The sequence below is a fragment of the Oncorhynchus keta genome, chromosome 7 (genome assembly GCF_023373465.1).
Source record: "Oncorhynchus keta strain PuntledgeMale-10-30-2019 chromosome 7, Oket_V2, whole genome shotgun sequence".
Lineage (NCBI taxonomy): Eukaryota > Metazoa > Chordata > Actinopteri > Salmoniformes > Salmonidae > Oncorhynchus > Oncorhynchus keta.
The window spans coordinates 38,721,102-38,738,190 of NC_068427.1; the positions used below are offsets into that span (position 1 = coordinate 38,721,102).

Below are 17,089 nucleotides of genomic sequence, written 5' to 3' on the forward strand. Positions count from 1 at the left end.
AATCAAATGAACTCTGACTAATCTCGCATGCTAGCTGTTCCGGTAGACTTCCAGTCATAGCACTAACGCTAGTTCAACTACCATAGACATAAACATTTCATCCATCAGTTCATTTGACTCTGGTTCACACACCTGCATTCATTGTCATACAGCTGAGACCAATTATGCTAACATGATACAACATGCAGTACAGTATCTAGTGGATCATTGGCAATATGATTAGCTGAACAGCTTCATTGACTCGCAAATACGTTTGGGTAACACTTTATTTGAAGAGTGCCTACAAAAGATCTTCATCATATTACATGTATTAAGCGTACATAACAGACAACGTTTTGAATAGAAATATACATACTGATATACAAGATTTTAGCATCAAACCAGAATTTTCTCAGGGACATTAAAGGCCACGTGGCTGGCCGCTCTTTGGAAACCATTCCACACAGTTGCTCACTGAGCAACAACTCATCATTATTGTTTTGAAAAGACATAGTCAATCGTTCAATAATATAATTATTATTTTAGAAAAAAATGTTATCTTTAATTTACAATCTGTAGAAGCTATGAGAATAGAAATGTTCAGGACTTTTGTGAAGCATCACAGCACAGTTGAAAAATACATGGCAAATAGAAATCCAAAATGGATGGTGTTGAGAGATAGATGGGAGAGGTTGAATGGAGCTGAAGGGTGGGACTAATAACAACAAGATAACAAATGTCTGTATACAGGGTCTGTAAAATGTATATATGTACAAAACCTTTGTGAAAAAGCACAGTTACAAATAGATGTCAAACTGGATGAACATCAGAAATTGAGGAAGGCCAGGACTAAAAACAAACAAAATATAACTATTGTAAAATAGACTGTCTGTAAAATGTGTATAGTATGTATAAACTGAAAGAAGAAGTCTACTGTAAGTGTTAGTGTTTATTAGTTTACTCCAATTAGGCGAGGGGTGGTAAGGGTTTTCGGGGAATAAAAAAGGTATATTCTAAAAAAAAGTGTGTATGTATATGTATATGCAGTAGAAGTCGGAAGATTACATACACTTAGGTCGGAGTCATTAAAATGAGTTTTTAGACCACTCCACAACTTCCAGAAAATGATGTCATGGCTTTAGAAGCATCCGAGAGGCTAATTGACATCAGAAGACAATTGAACCAATTGGAGGAGTACCTGTGGATGTATTTCAACGCCTACCTTCAAACTCAGCGCCTCTTTGCTTGACATCATGGGAAAATCAAAAGAAATCAGCCAAGACCTCAGAAAATAAATTGTAGACCTCCACAAGTCTGGCTCATCCTTGGGAGCAATTTCCAAACACCCAAAGGTACCACGTTCATCTTTACAAACAATAGTATGCAAGTATAAACACCATGGGACCACGAAGCCGTCATACCACTCAGGAAGGAGACGCGTTCTGTCTCCTAGAGATGAACGTTCTTTGGTGCGAAAAGTGCAAATCAATCCCAGAACAACAGCAAAGGACCTTGTGAAGATGCTGGAGGAAACAGGTACAAAAGTATCTATATCCACAGTAAAAACGAGTCCTATATCGACATAACCTGAAAGGCCGCTGAGCAATAAGAAGCCACTGCTCCAAAACCGCCATTAAAAAAGCCAGACTACGGTTTGCAACTGCACTTGGGGACAAGATCGTACTTTTTGGAGAAATGTCCTCTGGTCTGATGAAGAAAAATAGAACAGTTTGGCCATAATGACCATTTTTATGTTTGGAGGAAAAAGGGGGATGCTTGCAAGCCGAAGAACACCATCCCAACCGTGAAGCACGGGGGGGGGCAGCATCATGTTATGGGGGTGATTTGCTGCAGGAGGGACTGGTGCACTTCACAAAATAGATGGCTTCATGAGGCTGGAAAATTATGTGGATATATTGAAGCAACATCTCAATACATCAGTCAGGAAGTTAAAGCTTGGTCGCAAATGGGCTTCCGAATGGACAATGACCGCAAGCATACTTCCAAAGTTGTGGCAAAATAACTTAAGGACAACAAAGTCAAGATATTGAAGTGGCCATCACAACGCCCTGACCTCAATCCTATAAGAAAATGTGTGGACAGATCTGAAAAAACGTGTGCGAGCAAGGAGGCCTACTAAACTAACTCAGTTACACCAGCTCTGTCAGAAGAAATGGGCCAAAATTAACCCAACTTATTGTGGGAAGCTTGTGGAAGGCTACCCGAAACATTTGACCTAAGTTAAAAACAATTTAAAGGCATTGCTACCAAATACTAATTGAGTGTATGTAAACGTCTGACCCACTGGGAATGTGATGAAACAAATACAAGCTGAAATAAATAATTCTCTCTACTATTGTTCTGACATTTCACATTCTTAAAATAAAGTGGTGATCCTAACTGACCTAAAACAGGGAATTTTACTAGGATTAAATGTCAGAAATGGTTGAAAACTGAGTTTAAATGTATTTGGCTAAGGTGTATGTAAACTTCCGACTTCAACTGTTTGTGGGTATGTGTATGTATGTATGTATATGGATATACCGTATATACAGTGGGGAGAACAAGTATTTGATACACTGACGATTTTGCAGGTTTTCCTACTTACAAAGCATGTAGAGGTCTGTAATTTATATCATAGGTACACTTCAACTGTGAGAGACGGAATCTAAAACAAAAATCCAGAAAATCTCATTGTATGAATTTTAAGTAAAAACCTCTACTAAAACCTCTACTTTATAGCCAAAGATAGACAAGCATTTGTGTAAGTTTATCGATAGCCTAGCATAGCATTTTGTCCAGCTAGCAGCAGGTAACTTGGTCACAGAAATCAGAAAAGCAATCAAATTAAATCGTTTACCTTTGATGAGCTTCGGATGTTTTCACACACGAGACTCCCAGTTAGCTAGCCAATGTTCCTTTTTTCCCAAAATATTATTTTTGTAGGCGAAATAGCTCCGTTTGTTCTTCACGTTTGGCTGAGAAATCGCCCGGAAATTGCAGTCACGAAGACGGCGAAAAATATTCCAAATTAGCTCCATAATATCGACAGAAACATGGCAAACGTTGTTTATAATCAATCCTCAAGGTGTTTTTCAAATATCTATTCGATAATATATCCGTCGGGACAATTCGTTTTTCAGTAGGACCGATTGGAGTAATGGCTACCTCTGTATTTTACTCGAGAGTCACCCTGGGAGCCATCAGGTGACCACTTACGCAATGTAGCCGCCTACGGCTATTCTTCAACATAAATGCGTAAAACTACGTCACAATGCTGTAGACACCTTGGGGAATAAGTAGAAAGTGTAAGCTGGTTGATAGCACATTCACAGCTCAATAGGGACTCATTGGAACGCAGCGCTTTCAAAATATGGGGCACTCCCGGATTGGATTTTTCGCAGGCTTTCGCCTGTAACATCAGTTCTGTTATACTCACAGACAATATCTTTACAGTTTTTGAAATGTTAGCGTGTTTTCTATCCTAAGCTGTCAATTAAATGCATATTCTAGCATCTTGTCCTGACAAAATATCCTGTTTAAAACGGGAACGTTTAAAAAAACAAATGAAAATTCTGCCCCTAGAGTCGCAACAGGTTACATTTTTTTATTAATCTGTTTTTGAAATTCCAGTTGGCCCTGTATTAGTTCTTGCTAAGTAAATAACACAATCTCCACATTCATCTAAAGCAAAGCAGTTCGACACATACAACTTCACAGAGTTACACATGGAATAAACAAACATTCAGTCAATAATGCAGTAAAAAATCTATATACAGCATGTGCAAATGAGGGAGGTACCCAAGGTATGGCAATAAATGGGCCATGGTGGCGAAGTTATTACAACATAGCAATTAAGCACTGGAATGGTAGATGTGCAGAAGATGAATGTGCAAGTAGAGATACTGGGGTGCAAAGGAGCAAGATAAATAAATAAATAGAGTGGGGATGACGTAGTTGGATGGGATATTTACAGATGGGCTATGTACAGGTGCAGTGATCTGTTAGCTGCTCTGACAGCTGGTGCTTAAAGCTAGTGAGGGAGGTATTGAGTATCTAGCTTCAGTAATTTTTTCAGTTTGTTCCAGTCATTGGCAGCAGGGAAATGGAAGGAAAGGCGGCCAAAGGAGGAATTGGCTTTGGGGGTGACCAGTGAGATATACCTGCTGGAGCGCGTGCTACGAGTGGGTGCTGCTATGGTGACCAGTGAGCTGAGATAAGGCGGGGCTTTACCTAGCAGAGACTTGTAGATGACCTGGAGCCAGTGGGTTTGGCGATAAGTATGAAGCAAGGTCCAGCCAATGAGAGCGTACAGGTCGCAGTGGTGGGAAGTATATGGGGCTCTGGTGACAAAACAGATGGCACTGTGATAGACTGCATCCAATTTGTTGAGTAGAGTGTTGGAGGATATTTTGTAAATGACATCGCCAAAGTCGAGGATCGGTAGGATGGTCAGTTTTACGAGGGTATGTTTGGCAGCATGAGTGAAGGATGCTTTGTTGCCAAATAGGAAGCCGATTTAGATTTAATTTTGGATTGGAGATGTTTAATGTGAGTCTGAAAGGAGAGTTTACAGTCTAACCAGACACCTAGGTATTTGTAGTTGTCCACATATTCTAAGTCAGAACCGTCCAGAGTAGTGATGCTGGATGGGCAGGCAGGTGCGGGCAGCGATCGGTTGAAGAGCATGCATTTAGTTTTGTCACGCCCTGACCTTAGAGCTTTTTATGTCTCTATTTTGGTTTGGTCGGGGTGTGATTTGGGTGGGCATTCTATGTTCTTTTTTCTATGTTTTTGTATTTCTTTGTTTTGGCCGGGTATGGTTCTCAATCAGGGACATCTGTCAATCGTTGGGAACCATACTTAGGTAGCTTTTTCCCCACATGGTTTTTGTGGGTAGTTAATTTCTGTTTAGTGTTTGCACCTTACAGGACTGTTTCGGTTATGCTCTTGTTTATTTTTTTATAGTGTTCAGTTTTAATAAAACAAGCATGAACACTTACCACGCTGCGCTTTGGTCCGATGATTCCTCTTCTTCAGACGACGAATACCGTTACAGTTTTACTTGTATTTAAGAGCAGTTGGAGGCCACGGAAGGAGAGTTGTATGGCATTGAAGCTCATCTGGAGGTTAGTTAACACAGTGTCCAAAGAAGGGCCAGAGGTATACAGAATGGTGTCGTTTGCGTAGAGGTGGATCAGAGAATCACCAGCAGCAAGAGCAACATCATTGATGTATACAGAGAAGAGTGTCGAACCGAGAATTGAACCCTGTGGCACCCCTGTAGAGTCTGCCAGAGGTGCGCACAACAGGCCCTCTGATTTGACACACTGAACTCTATCAGAGAAGTAGTTGGTGAACCAGTCGAGGCAATCATTTGAGAAACCAAGGCTGTTGAGTATGCCGATAAGAATGTTGTGATTGCCCAGGTCGATGAATACGGCTGCACAGTAATGTCTCTCTGTTATGATATGGTTTAGGACCTTGTGAAGACATTGGTTAGCTAAAGCAGCCAGCGGATGCTATGGCTAAAAACGCCTGCTTTAGTGATTACGTCACTGACATGGCAAACCCCTATCCTAACATTAGGGTTTAAATAATGTTGATGTTTTACAAACTCAAGTCTTTGACATCCAGCTCGCCAGCATCCCTCATGGCATATTCTCAGTCCCAAGTTGTCAAATTACATTTAACTTGTTGGCACGACTGCACTTTTTAAAATATATTTGTTTAATTGATATAGCTAGTTAGTTATGTGTGTTGTAATCTTCATTCTAGTCAGGAAATATAATATATGGTGCATCTCCTCAACAAGTGAAACATAACTCTGAACATTTAAACGCATGCAGAATTAGGGCTACCATACACTCATGGAATGGACATGAATTATGGTTGTGATGTACTTAACAAATCCTCATTCCACACAATGTGCTGTTTTCTAACCCAGTTAGTCACAATCTAGATACACTGAGTAGTAGTAATCAGGAATATTTTTGAAACATTGTCATCAAAAAAGTTGTTTTATTCTCTGTTCATTTCATTCTCATTATAATTATCTTTAAATAAATGTTTTACTTCTCTGAACCATTATTTAAATATATATTGACAGAAAATACATCCATGGAGTCAGGTGATTCAATTTTAGCATTGAGTTACATTTAACACAAGAGTTATATTTAACTGACTTTACTGAATGAACAAGATCACAAGGGAATATTAATCATATGTTGAAATATAATTATAATTGTGTAACTGACTTGTAGACTCCACCCCACTCATTTGCATATATGTATGCAATGGTTTTCACTGTCAGAGTCCATTGTTCCTTTGAATGGTTTTGTGTTACCTGTTTCACAGTGGAAATAGGCTTTTATGTCTTTTTTGGGACCCAGTCACGTGGAAATATGAGTACAGTACTTCAGCACTCTACAGGCCTCTATACCCTGTTGCTAGGTCAGGGGTTTACACAATGGGTCTAACAGATTCTTTGGATTAGGTCAGGTATAAAAGTAAGGGTTACCACAGACAGGACATCAGTGCAGCAGCAACAGCAGCAACTCAGTGACCAACAATGACCAGCACCGGCATGAACATGGGAAGAGTAAGCATTTATTTGTATTTTATTCTAAAACACATTTTTCTCTATATTATCTTTGTATCTTTACGTACAAAAAAAAAGCTTATATTTGTTGCATTTATTGAATTATATATTTAGAAATTATAAATAAATACATTGTGTTTTCAGGCCACCTTCTACGAGGACAGAAACTTCCAGGGCCGCTCTTATGAGTGCAGCTCCGACTGCCCCGACATTTCCTCCTACATGAGCAGGTGCCAATCCTGCAGGGTCCAGAGTGGATGCTTCATGGTGTACGAGCGCCCCAACTACATGGGAAACCAGTACTTCATGAAGAGGGGAGAGTACTCAGACTACCAGAGTATGATGGGAATGAGCGATGGTTTCAGGTCCTGCCGCATGATCCCCATGGTAAAATATGATATTCAGGCTGCTGTAACGGCCCATAATTCCATAATTAATCATGCAAGTCATATTTGAGCTATTCAACAGTCTGGTGCATTCAGGAAATAATTCAACATGTTCTTTCCTCCTAACAGCACCGTGGAAACTACAAGATGAGGATCTACGAGAGGGAGAACTTCGGGGGTCAGATGCACGAGATGATGGACGACTGTGACTCCATCCAGGAGCGTTACCGTATGTCCGACTGCCAGTCCTGCAACGTGATGGATGGCCACTGGCTGATGTACGAGCAGCCCCACTTCAGAGGCAGGCAGATGTACATGAGGCCTGGAGAGTACAGGAGCTTCAGAGAGATGGGCATGAGTGGCATGAAGTTTATGAGCATCAGGCGTATCACGGATATGTGCTAGAAATCTCATATTGACCAAATAAAAGTGATTAGTAATCCAAAACAATTGAGTGTGCTACATTATTTCAATATTTTGCCGTTTTGTGTTTATATTTTTACCAGAAAGATATGCGTAACATTTTGTACTTTATACCATAAAACCTACAAAGTGCTGTTATGAGCATGACTTATTGACTGCCATAAAGCATTCAAATGAATGTCCTTAAGATGATAAAGAGGGATTTTGATGTTAACACTAATGTATTGGTCAACTTGTAGAGTGAACAAACTTAACTAATAATACACGTTGCGCTACTCCACCAACATCCCATCAACCCATCTCCAATAAACAGTAATACGTATTAATACAGTTCACTTAAGCTTCTCATTATGCAACTGCAGCAGAATAAGTGGAATGGTATCAAGTGTAGACTTTACCGTGTTCAAAAGTAAGAAAAAATTGCTAAAAGGAAATAGCAACACAACAAAATAACAATAACGACTATATACAAGGAGTACTGGTACCCGAGTCAATGTGCAGGGGTACGAGTTAGTTGAGGTAATTGAGGTAATACGTATAGGTGTGTGTATGCATGTGGCGGCAGCGTAGCCTAGTGATTAGAGCGTTGGACTAGTAACCGGAAGGTTGCGAGTTCAAACCCCCGAGCTGACAAGGTACAAATCTGTCGTTCTGCCCCTGAACAGGCAGTGAAAATAAGAATATGTTCTTAACTGACTTGCCTGGTTAAATAAAGGTAAAATTAAAAAAATAAAATAAAATAAAAATTAAATGTGTGCCAGTGCCAGTGTAATATGTGTGAGTGTGTGAGTAGAGTCCAATGAGTGTGTGGGTAGAGTCCAGTAAGTGTTTGAGTAGAGTCCAATGAGTGTGTGAGTAGAGTCCATTAAGTGTTTGAGTAGAGTCCAATGACTATGCATAGTGCAAGAAACTCTACACTGCAAATATAAGGGGTAGCCAGGGTAGCCATTTGATGAACAGTTCAGAAGTCTTATTGTTTGGGGGTAGAAGCTGTTCAGCAGTCTTATTGTTTGGGGGTAGAAGCTGTTCAGCAGTCTTATTGTTTGGGGGTAGAAGCTGTTCAGAAGTCTTATTGTTTGGGGGTAGAAGCTGTTCAGTCTTATTGTTTGGGGGTAGAAGCTGTTCAGCAGTCTTATTGTTTGGGGGTAGAAGCTGTTCAGCAGTCTTATTGTTTGGGGGTAGAAGCTGTTCAGAAGTCTTATTGTTTGGGGGTAGAAGCTGTTCATAAGTTTTATTGTTTGGGGGTAGAAGCTGTTCAGGAGGCTTTTGTTCCCAGACTTGGTGCTCCGGCACCGCATGCCATGTGGTAGCAGAGAGAACAGTCTATGACTTTGGTGGCTGGTGTCTTTGACAATTTTTAGGGCCTTCCTCTGACACTGCCTAGTATAGAGGTTCTGGATGGCAGGGAGCTCGGCCCCAGTGATTTACTAGGCCATACGCACTATCCTCTGTGCCTTGCGGTTGGATGCCAAGCAGTTGCCTTATCAATTGGTGATGCAGCCAGTCAAGATGCTCTCAATGGTGCAGCTATAGAACAATTTGAGAATCTGAGGGCCATTGCCAAATCTTTCCAGCCTCCTGAAGGGGAAGAGTCATTGTCATACCCTCTTGACGACTGTGTTGGTGTGTTTGGACCGTAATACAGTGCCTTCAGAAAATGTGAATACCGCTTGACTTATTCCATATTTTGTTGTGTTACATCCTGAATTCAAAATGGATCAAAAATACAATTATTGTCACCCAACTACACACACATACCCCATAATGACAAACTTTTTTTTTAAATTAGCATTATTTATTAAATATGAAATACAGAAATACCAAATGTATATAAGTATTCACCTCTGAGTCAATACTTTGTAGAAGCACCTTTGGCAGCGATTACAGCTAAGTATGGTTCTCAATCAGAGACAACGATCGACAGCTGCCTCTGATTGGGAACCATACCAGGCCAAACACAGAAATACAAAACCTAGAATACACAACATAGAATGCCCACCCCAACTCACGCCCTGACCAAACTAGAACAGAGACATAAAAAAGAAACTAAGGTCAGGATGTGACAGTATGAATACTTTCTCAATGCACTTTAGGTCCTTAGTGATACAGACACTGTTCCTTTTGTCCAGTTGGGAAATGACCGTGTGGAGTGCAATAGAAATTGCATCATCTTTGGATCTGTTGGGCGGTATGCGAATTGGAGTGGGTCCAGGGTGTCTTGGATGATGATGTTAATGTTAGCCATGACCAGCCTTTCAAAGCATTTCATGGCTACAGATGTGAGTGCTACAGGGCGATAGTCATTTAGACAGGTTACCTTGGCATTTTTCAGTGCATGGACTATGGTGGTTTGCTTGAAACCTGTAGGTATTACAGACTGGTCAGGGAGAGCTTGAAAATTTTAGTGAAGACACTTGCCAGCTGGTCAATGCATTTTCTGAGTACTCGTCCTGGTAATCCGTCTGGCCCTGCGGCCTTGTGAATATTAACCTGTTTAAAAGTCTTACTCATATCGGCTACGGAGAGCGTGATCACACAGTCATCTGGAACAGCTGATGCTCTCATGCATGCTTCAGAGTTGCTAGTCTCGAAGCAAGCATATAAATCAGTTAGCTCATCTGGTAGGCTCGCGTTTCTGGGCAGTTCGCTGCTGGGTTTCCCATGATAGTTTGCCAGCCCTGCCACATCCGATGAGTGTCAGAGCCGGTGTAGTAGGATTTGATCTTAGTCCTGTATTGACACTTTGCCTGTTTGATGGTTCGTCGTAGAGAGTATCAGGATTTCTTATAAGTATCCGGATTAGTGTCCTGCTCCTTGAAAGCTGCAGCTCTAGTCTTTAGCTCAGTGGGGATGTTGTCTGTAATCCATGGCTTCTGGTTGGGATATGTACGGACACTGTGGGGACGACGTCGTCAATGTATTTCTTTATATTTATTTTTGTATATATTTGTTTTTATTAACCCAGCCCCCCACTCTTCAGTGGACAAAAATAGTAATTTTTGTTTTTACAGCTTTTTTGTTACATATACATGCAATTTACATATTTACATTTTACATATAAGATGCACTTATTCGTGAAGCTGATGATGGATGTGGTAAACTCCTCAATGACATCGGATAAATCCGGTGGTCAACCAAATACCAGGGGCGCAACTTTCACTGGGGACAGGGGTGACGTGTACCCCCCGCATTAGGAAATGGCATTTTTGTGCCCCCCAGGTTTTTCATTGGAATGTGACACAAAATGAGGCAATGGTGTGCTTTAGGACCATGCGAACGCCTCCGAGTGTCGGGTAGTCTGTTTGGAGTGTTTATCCGACTAAAGAAAAGATTATTACTATTATCCCCCCCACTTCTAAAACCAAAGTGGCTCCCCTGCCAAATATAAACATGCTAAGCATGTGTAGCTCAAATATATCTATAAAAATATCTATGTAAATCATGCATTGATAGAAGTCAATGATAGAATTGTGTGAAAATGTTTGATCCATGTCATCAAGTTGTGATTCAGCCCTCAGTTGAGAAAGTGTACCCACAATGCTGGAAACCAGCAGCTCTGACGAGTCATAGATAGTGACCTCCCTTGTCTCTCCCCTCATCTCATGTTTGAAAAAAGCTAGGTGTGCCCACAAGAGGATTGCTTAGATGATAGGTTGTACATGACTGGCAGACAGGTCAGGAGCCAACAGAAGCATGCTTTGCTTGAAACAGGTGCTTCCCTCAGAACATGTGGAACATAGACACTCCTCTTTACCGGCCCTTGGCATTGGGGACGTTTTGGCCATTTGTAGGCATGTGGGTACTTTTGCATAAGTAACTATGAAAATGTTTTAAATATCAAAATGTTGATGGTTGGTTTAACATACTGTAGTACCTATGTTAATTAAATGTATACAAAAAGAAATTGAAGACTCATGAATGCATTTTAAAACAGTGTTTCTTACACTGCTGATACTCACTGTTTATTATCTATGCATAATCACTTTACACCTTTACACATGTACAAATTACCTCAATTACCTCAACTAACCTGTATTACCTCAACTAACCTGTAACCCGCACATTGACTTGGTACCGGTACCCCCTGTATATAGATAGCCTCATTACTGTTATTTTATAGTTACTTTTTTTTAACTTAAATTTATTTAGTCAATATTTTCTTAACTCTATTATCTCAAAACTGGGCTTGTAAGTAAGCATTCACGGCAAGTCCACGCATGTGACAAATAAAAATGTATTTGGTTTGAGATTCTGAAATACAGTATAGCATTTGTCCCCCCCCCCAAAAAAACAAAAAAATAAACAAAAATAGGACTGCTATTAAAACAGACAAGACAGGGACTAATTTCAGAATGCCATTCCTGAAATCGAAGACCATTTGGCCTCAAATACATATAAAACTACACGTGTGCATCTAAATTAGCCTCAAAATTGCTTTTAAGGCAGAAAATTCTCATTTGTCCCCCCTTTTGACTGTACATAATAATGCTTTCCCGTCTGTGGTGACAAACAGTGGGAGCAACCATTGCATAGCATACAGCTGACTCATGTGTTTCATACAATGGAACCAGAGATTCTTTGGATGTCACATCAGGTATAAAACAGGCTGCCGACCGGCATAGCTATAGCATCGCTCAAAATAACCATAAACATGCAGGGAAAGGTGAGTTAATATTGTTCTTTGCAGTTTAGAGGTCATGTGATCTGATTATTACTGTATATACAGTAATGCAGTGGTTTTATAGAAATATATACATTAAATACAGTAATAACACTATACAAAGATCAAAATTCAGTGCTTCTACATCTGCATTGCTTGCTGTTTGGGGTTTTAGGCTGAGTTTCTGTATAGCACTTTGTGACATCGGCTGATGTTAATTAAAAGGGCTTCATAAATACATTTGATTGAATTGATTGAATAATGCAGTCCAGTGTTAAGCATTGTATTATAACCACCAATTAAAGGAAAGTTCTACACAGTTCTGAACACATTCTGGTCACATTTTCTTCTGGCTAATTGCAAGAGTATTTGTTTTCAGATCATCTTCTACGAGGACAAGAACTTCCAGGGTCGCTCCTATGAGACCAGCCAGGACTGCCCTGAGCTGACATCCCACCTTAGCAGGTGCAACTCCTGCAGGGTTGAGAGCGGCTGCTTCATGGCCTATGATCGCAACAACTACATGGGAAACCAGTACTTCATGCGAAGGGGCGAGTACCCTGACTACCAGCGTATGATGGGTTTCGATGACTGCATCAAGTCCTGCCGTAACATCCCCATGGTATGAAGCACCATGATACATCACAGATTCCAACACAGTGTAACGTTTATAATAAACTAATCCCATATACAAAATGTATCTTAACAGCACAGAGGAAACTACAAGATGAGGATCTACGAGAGGGAGAACTTCGGAGGTCAGATGCACGAGATGAGCGAGGACTGTGACTCCATCCAGGAGCGTTACCGTATGTCCGACTGCCAGTCCTGCAACGTGATGGACGGCCACTGGCTGATGTACGAGCAGCCCCATTACAAAGGCAGGCAGATGTACATGAGGCCTGGAGAGTACAGAAACCTCAGAGAGATGCAGGGTTACAATGGAATGAAGTTCAGTTCCATTAGAAGGATCACCGACTCCTGTTAAATTATCAGGCCCACCTGTTCAGTGAAACAGTTGACTTTTAAATAAAACATTTAAAAAAAATCTTATTTAATATCGTCTTTTGTCTTGTTCTGCAAATATCCACAGAGGCCCAACACAACACAATTTTAAAAGTCCAGTTGTGTCCTGCTTTGTCCTGATTCAAACACTTTCCATAAGTGGTTGAAACTACATTGATCCTATACTCCTTTTGCTTTTGAATAAAATCATCACATTTTGCAAGGCACGCCAATGCATAACTCTACTACTGGAGCCCAATGTAAAACTAGAGACCCATGATTAGATAGAAAAAAAAGAGTAGGAGAAAGTGTTGGAAGTCGTAATAGAACTATCAATGCATAGCTTTTACCTAATGGATGTAGCGAATAATGTATATTTTAAACAATTTTTAGTTGCATTTCCTTCCAATTTCCTATTAAAAAAGGTAAAATGAACCAGTCAGTGTCTGACCCAAAACATGAACCTGTAGGGACAGACAACACTGAACACAGTATGATATATGAGTGTTTCTGAGAAATGGCGCTGGGCCAGTAACCGAAAGGTCGTTGGTTTAAATCCCCGAGCCGACTAGGTGAAAAATCTGTCAGTGTGCCCTTGAGCAAGCCACTTAACCCGAATTGCTCCTGTAAGTCACTCTGGATATGTAACGGCGTTCTTCGTTTGTCGAAAGAGAGTCGGACCGAAATGCAGCGTGGTGGTTACTCATGTTCTTTAATAAATGAATCGCGATACATTAAATAACTTATACAAATACAAAACAACAAACGCAACGTGAAACCTAATTACAGCCTATCTGGTGAACACTACACAGAGACAGGAACAATCACCCACGAAATACACAGTGAAACCCCGGCTACCTAAATACGGTTCCCAATCAGAGACAACGAGAATCACCTAACTCTGATTGAGAACCGCCTCAGGCAGCCAAGCCTATACAACACCCCTACTCAGCCGCAATTCCAAAAACTACAAAACCCCAATACGAAATACAACAAAATAATCCCATGTCACACCCTGGCCTGACCAAATAATTAACGAAAACACAAAATACTAAGACCAAGGCGTGACAGGATAAGAGTTTCTTCACTGATTAAATAATATTGTAACTATATAATTGTTTTTAATGGTTAAATAGTAGTGTGTTTACGTGCCATCAAATATTACCATGCTCTAGAGTATGCCAAACCTACAAAAACATTTAGAAATGGAGGGTATACACTTCTTCCCTTTCGTGTTTGTTTAATTTACATTTTATTATGTTAATGCTCAATATACCGCTTAATAAATGCTTATTATATTTAAAACACACCTAAATGATTATGTTAAGGCTCAATATACCGCTTAATAAATGCTTATTATATTTAAAACACACCTAAATGATTATGTTAAGGCTCAATATACCGCTTAATAAATGCTTATTATATTTAAAACACACCTAAATTATTATGTTAATGCTCAATATACAGCTTAATAAATGAATAATAAATAAATAATATTTAAAGCACACCTAAATTATTATGTTAATGCTCAATATACCGCTTAATAAATGCTTATTATATTTAAAACACACCTAAATTATTATGTTAATGCTCAATATACCGCTTAATAAATTAATAATAAATAAATTATATTTAAAACACACCTAAATGATTATGTTAAGGCTCAATATACCGCTTAATAAATGCCTATTATATTTAAAACACACCTAAATTATTATGTTAATGCTCAATATACCGCTTAATAAATGAATAATAAATAAATAATATTTAAAACACACCTAAATTATTATGTTAATGCTCAATATACCGCTTAATAAATGCTTATTATATTTAAAACACACCTAAATTATTATGTTAATGCTCAATATACCGCTTAATAAATGAATAATAAATCAATTATATTTAAAACACACCTAAATGATTATGTTAAGGCTCAATATACCGCTTAATAAATGCCTATTATATTTAAAACACACCTAAATTATTATGTTAATGCTCAATATACCGCTTAATAAATGAATAATAAATAAATAATATTTAAAACACACCTAAATTATTATGTTAATGCTCAATATACCGCTTAATAAATGCTTATTATATTTAAAACACACCTAAATTATTATGTTAATGCTCAATATACCGCTTAATAAATGAATAATAAATCAATTATATTTAAAACACACCTAAATTATTATATTAATGCTCAATATACTGCTTAATAAATGAATAATAAATCAATTATATTTAAAACACACCTAAATTATTATATTAATGCTCAATATACCGCTTAATAAATGAATAATAAATAAATTATATTTAAAACACACCTAAATTATTATATTAATGCTCAATATACTGCTTAATAAATGAATAATAAATCAATTATATTTAAAACACACCTAAATTATTATATTAATGCTCAATATACCGCTTAATAAATGAATAATAAATAAATTATATTTAAAACACACCTAAATTATTATATTAATGCTCAATATACTGCTTAATAAATGAATAATAAATCAATTATATTTAAAACACACCTAAATTATTATATTAATGCTCAATATACCGCTTAATAAATGAATAATAAATCAATTATATTTAAAGCACACCTAAATTATTATGTTAATGCTCAATATACCGCTTAATAAATGCTTATTATATTTAAAACACACCTAAATTATTATGTTAATGCTCAATATACCGCTTAATAAATGAATAATTATTCATTCGCCCAACAACCTGCCCGCTCGACCCTATCCCCTCCTCTCTTCTCCAGACCATTTCCGGAGACCTTCTCCCTTACCTCACCTCGCTCATCAACTCATCCCTGACCGCTGGCTACGTCCCTTCCGTCTTCAAGAGAGCGAGAGTTGCACCCCTTCTGAAAAAACCTACACTCGATCCCTCCGATGTCAACAACTACAGACCAGTATCCCTTCTTTCTTTTCTCTCCAAAACTCTTGAACGTGCCGTCCTTGGCCAGCTCTCCCGCTATCTCTCTCAGAATGACCTTCTTGATCCAAATCAGTCAAGTTTCAAGACTAGTCATTCAACTGAGACTGCTCTTCTCTGTATCACGGAGGCGCTCCGCACTGCTAAAGCTAACTCTCTCTCCTCTGCTCTCATCCTTCTAGACCTATCGGCTGCCTTCGATACTGTGAACCATCAGATCCTCCTCTCCACCCTCTCCGAGTTGGGCATCTCCGGCGCGGCCCACGCTTGGATTGCGTCCTACCTGACAGGTCGCTCCTACCAGGTGGCGTGGCGAGAATCTGTCTCCTCACCACGCGCTCTCACCACTGGTGTCCCCCAGGGCTCTGTTCTAGGCCCTCTCCTATTCTCGCTATACACCAAGTCACTTGGCTCTGTCATAACCTCACATGGTCTCTCCTATCATTGCTATGCAGACGACACACAATTAATCTTCTCCTTTCCCCCTTCTGATGACCAGGTGGCGAATCGCATCTCTGCATGTCTGGCAGACATATCAGTGTGGATGACGGATCACCACCTCAAGCTGAACCTCGGCAAGACGGAGCTGCTCTTCCTCCCGGGAAGGACTGCCCGTTCCATGATCTCGCCATCACGGTTGACAACTCCATTGTGTCCTCCTCCCAGAGCGCTAAGAACCTTGGCGTGATCCTGGACAACACCCTGTCGTTCTCAACTAACATCAAGGCGGTGGCCCGTTCCTGTAGGTTCATGCTCTACAACATCCGCAGAGTACGACCCTGCCTCACACAGGAAGCGGCACAGGTCCTAATCCAGGCACTTGTCATCTCCCGTCTGGATTACTGCAACTCGCTGTTGGCTGGGCTCCCTGCCTGTGCCATTAAACCCCTACAACTCATCCAGAAGGCCGCAGCCCGTCTGGTGTTCAACCTTCCCAAGTTCTCTCACGTCACCCCGCTCCTCTGCTCTCTCCACTGGCTTCCAGTTGAAGCTCGCATCCGCTACAAGACCATGGTGCTTGCCTACGGAGCTGTGAGGGGAACGGCACCTCAGTACCTCCAGGCTCTGATCAGGCCC

The 17,089-nt window shown here is 39.8% G+C and overlaps 2 protein-coding genes across 2 annotated transcripts; both read left to right on the top strand.

The window, feature by feature from the left end:
- Nucleotides 1-6,436: 6,436 nt before the first annotated feature.
- On the top strand, nucleotides 6,437-7,416 carry LOC118386522 (gamma-crystallin M3-like). The gene is made up of 3 exons (XM_035774241.2): nucleotides 6,437-6,580; nucleotides 6,725-6,967; nucleotides 7,096-7,416. The coding sequence occupies exons 1-3, from the start codon at nucleotides 6,551-6,553 to the stop codon at nucleotides 7,369-7,371; spliced, it is 549 nt and encodes a 182-aa protein (XP_035630134.1). The 5' UTR covers nucleotides 6,437-6,550; the 3' UTR covers nucleotides 7,372-7,416.
- A 4,499-nt stretch (nucleotides 7,417-11,915) lies between these two features.
- Nucleotides 11,916-13,102, top strand: LOC118386523 (gamma-crystallin M3-like). Its single transcript, XM_035774243.1, has 3 exons — nucleotides 11,916-12,052; nucleotides 12,429-12,671; nucleotides 12,759-13,102. The coding sequence occupies exons 1-3, from the start codon at nucleotides 12,041-12,043 to the stop codon at nucleotides 13,035-13,037; spliced, it is 534 nt and encodes a 177-aa protein (XP_035630136.1). The 5' UTR covers nucleotides 11,916-12,040; the 3' UTR covers nucleotides 13,038-13,102.
- The last annotated feature ends 3,987 nt before the right edge of the window (nucleotides 13,103-17,089 follow it).